The 10,243-nt window shown below is 43.8% G+C and overlaps 1 protein-coding gene across 1 annotated transcript; it reads left to right on the forward strand.

Annotated features, from left to right (window-relative positions):
* The first annotated feature begins 6,131 nt into the window (after positions 1 to 6,131).
* LOC117977873 (variable charge X-linked-like) lies at positions 6,132 to 7,070 on the forward strand. Its single transcript, NM_001427532.1, has 2 exons — positions 6,132 to 6,381; positions 6,575 to 7,070. Exons 1-2 carry the CDS (start codon positions 6,280 to 6,282, stop codon positions 6,941 to 6,943), a joined length of 471 nt encoding a protein of 156 aa, NP_001414461.1. The 5' UTR covers positions 6,132 to 6,279; the 3' UTR covers positions 6,944 to 7,070.
* Positions 7,071 to 10,243: the final 3,173 nt, after the last annotated feature.

Here is a 10,243-nt window from a genome sequence, read left to right on the forward strand (position 1 = left end):
ACCGCTTTCAGTCACTTGGACTTTGCTTCCTGGTCCTTAGTGGCAGCTAATGAGGTTTAGAAATAAGCACATGTATGTGTCTATACTGAAGGGAAGAAAATAAATCCACTATGGCACCAGTTCAAAACACTGCATGAGCAGTCGAGAGAAACAATTTACCAGAACATGCTTAATGGTAAATCAGAAATGACATGTATGAAAACATGGGGCTGCAACTTGAAAATATTGGAAAATGAGTCATCTAAATTTGCAGAACCAATCAGATCTTGGACTGATACACTTTGTAAGTTGCAACTGCTGGATACCATGTAGCTATGTGATCAAGAGCATCTGTAATGATGAATGCTTCATGTTCACACAGCTTTAAATGCCTGATTTCTGAAATGATCAATCATTTATTAGCTGTAAGGTAAGGGCAATGACGTATACAATCTTCTCCTGTGCTTAGAGATGTTAAAATTCATGTATGGTACTACAAAGATAAGAACATGCAATAAAAGTTCTAAACTATGTAATAAAATCCAAGGTAGGATTTTTGTGGATTATGTGTTAGTAATGATATTTTAAGAGAATATTAACATTTTGTTAAGCAAATATATTAATATATTAATTATTCAATAATTTTAATTATGATTAATTTTATCATAAGCATTTTCTTTTCTATTTACACATAAGACCCTTACAAATTCAAATAATAAAAAAAGATGTTTTTAAACTGTACTCAGGAATAGACAGACATATGTTTTAAATAAAGAGAGTCTATTTCAACACGGCAAAACCCCATCTCTACTAAAAATACAGACATTAGCTGGTCATGGTGACACATGCCTGTGGTCCCAGCTACTCATGAGGCAGAGATGGGAGGATCACTTGAGGCCGGGGGCAGAGTTTGCAGTGAGCTATGATTGCGCCACTGCCCTCCAGCCTGGGTGACAGAGCAAGACCCTGTCTCAAAAATAAAATAAAAATAAAATGAAATAATAAAATAAAAAACAAAGCACATAGGTCAGCTGGATGCAGTGGCTCATGCCTGTAATCCCAGCACTTTGGGAGGCTGAGGCAGGAGGATCACTTGAGGCCAGGAGTTCAAGACCAGCCTGGGCAACGTAGTGAGACCATGTCTTTACAAAACACACAAAAAAATTAGCCAGCATGGTGGCACATGCCTGTATTCCCAGGTATTCGGGAGGCCTGAAGTGAGAGGATCCCTTGAACTACTGTATACAATTTGCAGCCAGGTGGAAGACAGTACAGACTTCAAAGCCTCCATTAACTCAGCAAACCCGTTCCTCAGCCCATGGACACATAGACAAAGACTTACACTCACATCATTTGCTTATGGGAGCCAGCGTTTCTCCTTAGGAGTAGCAAGGGATGAGCTTTTTATTGTCACCGTGGCTTTTCAGTTTATGCAAGTCAACACCTTTGAACAAGGGCTGAGACCAGGATGGAATCCACGCTATCTCCCTCTTTATAATGGTGCCATTTAAAAAATTATTTTGTAAAGATGAGAGCTTGCTATGCTGGCCAGGGTGGTCTCAAACTCCTGGCCTCAAGTGATTCTCCCATCCCTGCCTCCCAAAGCGCTGGGATTATAGGCATGAGCTACTGTGCACACCTAAAACAATGCCATTTTTAAGATGAGGTGCATTTAAAGAAAGGGTGTATTTGGTAGGCAAAATAAGTACCCTCCAAAGATGTCCAGGAACTCATCCCTGGAACCTGTGAACATGTGAGACGACAAGGCAAGGGAGGAAATGAGTTGGAAGGTGCTATTGACAGGTACCAATCAGCTGACCTGAAGCATGGATATTATCTTGGGTTATCTCTGGGGGAGTCCAGTGGAATCCCAAGGGTCTTTCTAAGTGTAAAAGAGGCAGGAGAAAGGAACCAGAAAGACAGCCACATGACAAGGATCCGACCCCAAAAATGCTGGCTTTTAAGATGGAGAAAGAGGCCATGAGACAAGGAATGGTGGGAGCTTTCAGAGTCTGAAAAACACAAGAAAACAGCTCCTCCCCTACAACCCCCAGAAGGGACACTGCCCCACTGTCATCTTGAATGTTAACCCAAAGGCACTCAGTCCAGACTTTACATGAAACTATAGAACTGCAGGGCAATAAGTGTATGTTTTTACTTTTAATTCCAAACATTTCACTAACTTATTTTAATTGACGAACTTAAATGGTATATACCATCTACACCAGGTTGCTTTGAAATATGTATACATCGTGAAATACCTACACCGAGCTAGTTGACGATTGCATTACTTCACCTAAGTATAATTTTCTTTGTGGTGAGAACTCTTAAAATCTACCCTCTTAGCAATCTTTAAAAATACAATATTATCATTAGCTGTTGTCACAGTGTTTTACAATAGAGCTCTTGAACTTACTCCTCCTGTCTAACTGAAATCTTGTACCCTTTGGCCAAAATCTCCCCAACCTTCCACCTCCCCCGGCTCCTGGAAACCACATTCTATTCTCTGATTCTGTGAGTTCAACTGTTTTAGATTCCACATAGGAGTGAGATAATGCAGCCAGGATCACTGGCTCATGCCTACAATCCCAGCAATTTGGGAGGCCAAGGCAGGAGGATCACTGGAGGCCAGGAATTTGAGACTGGCCTGGACAATGCAGGGAGGCTTCATCTCTAGAAAGAAAAAACGTGTGTGTGTGTGTGTGTGTGTATATATAATTATATAATATATATATTATATATAATATATATTATATGTAATATATAATATATTATATATTATTTAATATATAATATATTATATATATAATATATAATAAGACAAATTATATATATAAAATATATATATTTTTATATATATATAAAATTTGTATTATTACATATTATATAATTATGCTATACATATTATATATCTAATATATTAGATATATATAATATATATAGCATAATTATATAATTATGCTATAGATATTATATAATTATGCTATAGATATTATATATAATATATAATATATATTATATTATGTATAATATAATACATATTATATTATGTATAATATAATATATATTGTATTATGTATAAAGAATATATATTATAATATATATTATCTTATGTATAATACAATATATATTATATTATGTATAATATACTACATATTATATTATGTATAATATAATATATATTATATTATGTATAATACATAATATATATTATATCATGTATAATACATAATATATATTATATCATGTATAATACATAATATATATTATATCATGTATAATATATAATATATAATATCATGTATAATACATAATATATAATATCATGTATAATATATAATATATATTATATCATGTATAATATATAATATATATTATATCATGTATAATATATAATATATATTATATCATGTATAATATATAATATATATTATATCATGTATAATATAGTACATATTTTATTGTGTATAATATATAACATATATTATATTGTGTATAATATATGACATATATTATATTATGTATAATATATAACATATATTATATTATGTATAATATATAACATATATTATATTATGTATAATATATAACATATATTATATTATGTGTAATATATAACATATATTATATTATGTGTAATATATAACATATATTATATTATGTGTAATATGTAACATATATTATATTATGTATAATATATAACATATATTATATTATGTATAATAAATAATACATATTATATTATGTATAATGTATAATACATATTATATTATGTGTAATATATAATACATAATATTATGTGTAATATATAATATATATTATATTATGTGTAATATAATATATATTATATTATGTGTAATATATTATATATTATATTATGTGTAATATATAATATATATTATATTATGTATAATATATAATATATATTATATTATGTATAATATATAATATAATATATATTATATTATGTATAATATATAATATAATATATATTATATATAAGTTGGATGTGGTGCACACACCTGTGGTACCAGCCACTCTGAAGGCTCAGGTGAGAGGATCGCTTGAGCCTAGGAGGTCAAGGTTGCAATGAGCTATGATCGTACCACTGCATTCTGGCTGGGCCAGAGCGACACCTGGTCTCTAAAAATAATATGACTTCAAGTACACAGTTACTCTTTTGAGGTAGTAAGGGGTGGCATGAACATCAACTGTTCCATCATTAAGTACATTGTGGCCTCTTTCTTGTCCTTCCACTATCGAGTAAATAGTAGTCAGATAACCCAGGATGTACAACAGAACTCAGACATGGACCTCTGCAGTGCTTATTTTGGCTCTGTAACTACTGAAAGAGATCTCAAATAAGGATCTTTTTAGAAACTTAAAGTAGTACTTCATAGTACTTAGTAGTACCAACACACGCTTTGGGTAAAAGGAAAATCCTTTATGAAAATGCAAACTTTAGGAATTAAATGCTCCCCATAGGGACTCACTTATTGCTGTATACATGACTGCAGGCAGAAAAACACAATCTGAATGAACTTGTTTTTTTTCTTAAACTTGGAAAACCTAGAAAAGATGAGTGGTATACAGGGGCCAATTAACATAAATAGCACGAGGAAAAATGAGAGGAAGTCACTCCTCTCCTCCCAATGGGAGTACTGTGTTTTGAAGGATTCATGAATGGAATTTCAGAAACTTGGCAAAAGAATACATTTACTTCACTTACTCCATATATATTCTGAATTTCATATTTACTAAATAAAGTGTTTCCAAATGAACATTTCTTTTTTTACATGTTACATGTAAAATTGTTTTACATGTTACATGTAAAATTGTTTTACATGTTACATGTAAAATTGTTTTACATGTTACATGTAAAATTGTTTTACATGTTACATGTAAAATTGTTTTACATGTAAAAACATGTACATCTTTTTAACATGTTACATGCAAAAAATCTTTTTACATGTTGTTATATGTTGTTACATGTGAAAACTGCACATTAAAAAAAGGAAAGGCAGGCGAATTCATCATTCAAGTTTTTAGATGTCCATATAAACTTCCACATAATCCACGAATATTAAACTGGATAAACAAAGCACTCTACATAATTTACCTTGCCACAGATGTGAAATAATTGTAAGCGTACATAAATGTTAACAAAATGCTTTCATTCAATTCTAAGGGGAGGTAGCATTGAATGATGGACCAAAACAAACTAAATAGCATTTTGATGTCTGTGGAAATGACATACCCACAAACCAGTGGCTCAGCACTGATATTAATATATCTTGCTCAGTTGCCTTAATCATTTACAGCAGTATAAATTTTTTTAAGAACACAGACAGTAAGGTGCTTTTAATAATTTTGATGTGGCCATAGAGTATATCTATTTTTTGAAGTCCTACTTTCATTGGAATTGCCTCTTTATCCTAATGAGTAAATACAAAAGAACGCACAGATAAGATAGCTTTTGTCTTCTTCTTCTTGTTTTCTGAGACAGAGTCTTGCTCTGTCGCCCAGGCTGGAGTGCAGTGGCACAATCTTGGCTTACTGCAACCTCCAACTCCCGGGTTCAAGAGATCCTCCTGCCTCAGCTTCCTGAGTAGCTGGAACTACACGTGCGTGCCACCACGCCCGGGTAATTTTGGTATTTTTAGCAGAGATGGGGTTTCATCATGTTGTTCAGGCTGGTCTCAAACTCCTGACCTCAAGTGATCCACCCACCTTGGTCTCCCAAAGTGCTGGGATTACAAGCGTGAGCCACTGTGCCTGGTCAAGTGACGTCTTCATATAGCCCTCCGTCTATCCCAGTTAGCATGGAGGGATTTTAGGTAGGTCATACAGAAACTGGGTAATGATGGCAGGTGTGGAGGAACAGAATGTACCACTGAATGGGAGGTCCGGGGGAAACATATGGCGGAAATATCCTCCCGTGCCACGTGATCTGCCAAAATTGAACATGGGGAGTTTAGGAGGGGCGACATGTCAGTTTGGGAACTATCTTTAGGGGTGCTAACCCAAATCTCCCTTTCTCCAACTAGAGCACCCTGCCTTCCTCATTAGATGTCACCCCCACCCCCCGCCCCCGACTTCATCCGCCATGTCCTGATGGTGCTTTGTGACGTATAAGGCCTGCCTTCCCACCCAGGGCTACCATTGGCTGGGTAGTGGAGTGTTGACCAATCACAGCTCAGGGGCGTGATTGTCTCGTCCTGGGATCGCGAGAGGGGTATATACAGGGAGGCCAGACAGCCTGGAGTTAGTCGACCGTTGCGAGACGTTGAGCTGCGGAAGATGAGTCCAAAGCCGAGAGCCTCGGGACCTCCGGCCAAGGCCGAGGAGGCAGCAAAGAGGAAGGCCTCCTCTCAGCTGAGCCCCAGTGGCCCGAAGAAGAAGGTGAGTGACCCTCCCAAGCTCCTCCTCGTCTTCCCCTCGCCTCCTTCCTCACAAGAAGCCTCTCCTGTCCTCACTTGGCACAACCCCCCAACCCGGTCCCCACCGCTTCTGAGGACACGTCCCTGTTCCCAGCCTCCTCCATCCTCGTCCCTAAACCAGAGCCCTTCTGTGATCGTCCCTGTTGTCCTTCCAGACTGCCAAGGTGGCCAAGAAGGGAAAAGCGGTTCGTAGAGGGAGACGCGGGAAGAAAGGGGCTGCGACAAAGATGGCGGCCGTGACGGCACCTGAGGCGGAGAGCGGGCCAGCGGCACCCGGCCCCAGCGAGCAGCCCAGCCGGGAGCTCCCTCAGCACGAGCTGCCGCCGGAGGAGCCAGTGAGCGAGGGGAGCCAGCACGACCCCCTGAGTCAGGAGAGCGAGGTGGGGGAACCACTGAGTCAGGAGACCGAGGTGGGGGAACCACTGAGTCAGGAGAGCGAGGTGGAAGAACCACTGAGTCAGGAGACCGAGATGGAAGAACCACTGAGTCAGGAGAGCGAGGTGGAAGAACTACCGAGTGTGTAGACGGCCAGCTACTCCCCTATCTCCGAGAGCAGCGACTAAGTTCAGGCCCAGCCGCCAGACCTCAGAGATCTCACCAGCGGGGTGCTTGCCATACTGTTGATAATAAAATGAATGTGTTGCAAATTGATCTGAGTGACTCCGTGTTCTCTGATGGTGGGGAGGGAGGGAGGGAGGGAGGGGGGAAGAGGTGGTGTGTGGGGAGGGAGGGAGGGAGGAACAGGTGGTGTGTGGGGAGGGAGGGAGGAAGAGGTGGTGTGTGGGGAGGGAGGGAGGAAGAGGAGGTGTGTGGGGAGGGAGGGAGGAAGAGGTGGTGTGTGGGGAGGGAGGGAGGAAGAGGTGGTGTGTGGGGAGGGAGGGAGGAAGAGGACGTGTGTGGGGAGGGAGGGAGGGGGGAAGAGGTGGTGTGTGGGGTGGGAGGGAGGGAGGAAGAGGAGGTGTGTGGGGAGGGAGGGAGGGAGGAAGAGGTGGTGTGTGGGGAGGGAGGGAGGAAAAGGAGGTGTGTGGGGTGGGAGGGAGGAAGAGGTGGTGTGTGGGGAGGGAGGGAGGAAAAGGAGGTGTGTGGGGAGGGAGGGAGGGAGGAAGAGGTGGTGTGTGGGGTGGGAGGGAGGGAGGAAGAGGAGGTGTGTGGGGAGGGAGGGAGGAAGAGGTGGTGTGTGTGGAGGGAGGGAGGGAGGAAGAGGTGGTGTGTGGGGAGGGAGGGAGGAAGAGGTGGTGTGTGGGGAGGGAGGGAGGAAGAGGACGTGTGTGGGGAGGGAGGGAAGAAGAGGTGGTGTGTGGGGAGGGAGGGAGGAAGAGGTGGTGTGTGGGGTGGGAGGGAGAGAGGAAGAGGTGGTGTGTGGGGAGGGAGGGAGGAAGAGGTGGTGTGTGGGGAGGGAGGCAGGAAGAGGTGGTGTGTGTGGAGGGAGGGAGGGAGGAAGAGGTGGTGTGTGTGGAGGGAGGGAGGGAGGAAGAGGTGGTGTGTGTGGAGGGAGGGAGGGAGGAACAGGTGGTGTGTGGGGAGGGAGGGAGGAAGAGGTGGTGTGTGGGGAGGGAGGGAGGAAGAGGTGGTGTGTGTGGAGGGAGGGAGGGAGGAAGAGGTGGTGTGTGGGGAGGGAGGAAGAGGAGGTGTGTGTGGAGGGAGGGAGGGAGGGGGGAAGAGGTGGTGTGTGGGGAGGGAGGGAGGGAGGAACAGGTGGTGTGTGGGGAGGGAGGCAGGGAGGAAGAGGTGGTGTGTGGGGAGGGAGGGGGGAAGAGGTGGTGTGTGGGGTGGGAGGGAGGAAGAGGAGGTGGGTGGGAGGGAGGGAGGAAGAGGTGGTGTGTGGGGAGGGAGGGAGGAAGAGGTGGTGTGTGGGGAGGGAGGGAGGAAGAGGTGGTGTGTGGGGTGGGAGGGAGGGAGGAAGAGGTGGTGTTTGGGGAGGGAGGGAGGAAGAGGTGGTGTGTGGGGAGGGAGGGAGGGAGGAAGAGGAGGTGTGTGTGGAGGGAGGGAGGAAGAGGTGGTGTGTGGGGAGGGAGGGAGGAAGAGGTGGTGTGTGTGGAGGGAGGGAGGGAGGAAGAGGTGGTGTGTGGGGAGGGAGGGAGGGAGGAAGAGGTGGTGTGTGGGGAGGGAGGGAGGAACAGGTGGTGTGTGTGGAGGGAGGGAGGGAGGAAGAGGTGGTGTGTGGGGAGGGAGGGAGGAAGAGGTGGTGTGTGTGGAGGGAGGGAGGGAGGAAGAGGTGGTGTGTGGGGAGGGAGGGAGGGAGGAAGAGGTGGTGTGTGGGGAGGGAGGGAGGAACAGGTGGTGTGTGGGGAGGGAGGGAGGAAGAGGAGGTGTGTGGGGTGGGAGGGAGGAAGAGGAGGTGTGTGGGGAGGGAGGGGGGAAGAGGTGGTGTGTGGGGAGGGAGGGAGGAAGAGGTGGTGTATGGGGAGGGAGGAAAAGGTGGTGTGTGTGGAGGGAGGGAGGGAGGAAGAGGTGGTGTGTGGGGAGGGAGGGAGGGAGGAAGAGGTGGTGTGTGGGGAGGGAGGGAGGAACAGGTGGTGTGTGGGGAGGGAGGGAGGAAGAGGAGGTGTGTGGGGTGGGAGGGAGGAAGAGGTGGTGTGTGGGGAGGGAGGGAGGGAGGAAGAGGTGTTGTTTGGGGAGGGAGGGAGGGAGGAAGAGGAGGTGTGTGGGGAGGGAGGGAGGAAGAGGTGGTGTGTGGGGAGGGAGGGAGGAAGAGGTGTGTGGGGAGGGATGGAGGAAGAGGTGGTGTGTGTGGAGGGAGGGAGGGAGGAAGAGGTGTGTGGGGAGGGAGGGAGGAAGAGGTGGTGTGTGGGGAGGGAGGGAGGAAGAGGAGGTGTGTGGGGAGGGAGGGAGGAAGAGGTGGTGTGTGTGGAGGGAGGGAGGGAGGAAGAGGAGGTGTGTGGGGTGGGAGGGAGGGAGGAAGAGGTGGTGTGTGGGGAGGGAGGGAGGAAGAGGTTGTGTGTGGGGAGGGAGGGAGGAAGAGGAGGTGTGTGGGGAGGGAGGGAGGAAGAGGAGGTGTGTGGGGAGGGAGGGAGGAAGAGGAGGTGTGTGGGGAGGGAGGGAGGAAGAGATGGTGTGTGTGGAGGGAGGGAGGGAGGAAGAGGTGGTGTGTGGGGAGGGAGGAAGGAAGAGGTGGTGTGTGGGGAGGGAGAAAGGAAAGAAGGAAGGAACAAGTGGTATGTGGGGAGGGAGGGAAGTGGGGTCCCGCGGGGTTGAGGTCACAGGGACAGGTCACAGTTAGCCAGACAGGAGGATAAGGATTGCGTCATGGCTGAGCACTGGAGACAAATTTCCCCTTCACAGGATGACTCCGCTTCTTATACGGTTTGTTTCTTCATGCACTCTTGCTAGCACATACACCAGGTACCAAGAACTGGATTCTACCTACTTAGGTTTCACTGTCAAAATACCTTTTCGGTTATAGAAACCGATGGAAGAATCGTTTCCATCTCTTTCCTTTCAGCGTCCCCTCCCTACAATCTAATATAATTAAGAAGAAAAATTCAAAGTAGAGAAAAATCTATCTACTTGAAAAAAGCCTTTTTATTTTTGCAACTGAGGAGACAGAAAGTACATTTCATATTTCCATACATTAGAAATACACAGGTCTTTTCTATATCTAGTAGAATTTACTATATACAAATATATGTAAATTTTTATAGAAATAAAATATACAACTATATTTACTATAGACAAACATTATATGTTTACATATGAAATATATACATATAGACAAAATATGGAATATATATTTATATATAAAACATATAAATATAAATAAATGTAAATATAGATTACACACATTAGAAATACACGGCTCTTTTTTGTACATAGTAGAACCTATT

This window comes from Pan paniscus, chromosome X (genome assembly GCF_029289425.2).
Source record: "Pan paniscus chromosome X, NHGRI_mPanPan1-v2.0_pri, whole genome shotgun sequence".
In the NCBI taxonomy this organism is placed as follows: domain Eukaryota; kingdom Metazoa; phylum Chordata; class Mammalia; order Primates; family Hominidae; genus Pan; species Pan paniscus.

What these genes read in the sequence shown, in the direction of transcription:
- LOC117977873 (NM_001427532.1), top strand. Translation starts at nt 6,280, where the DNA reads ATGAGTCCAAAGCCGAGAGCCTCGGGACCTCCGGCCAAGGCCGAGGAG. An exon ending in CCAGTGGCCCGAAGAAGAAG is followed by an intron (nt 6,382 to 6,574) that starts GTGAGTGACCCT and finishes TTGTCCTTCCAG; the next exon opens with ACTGCCAAGGTGGCCAAGAA.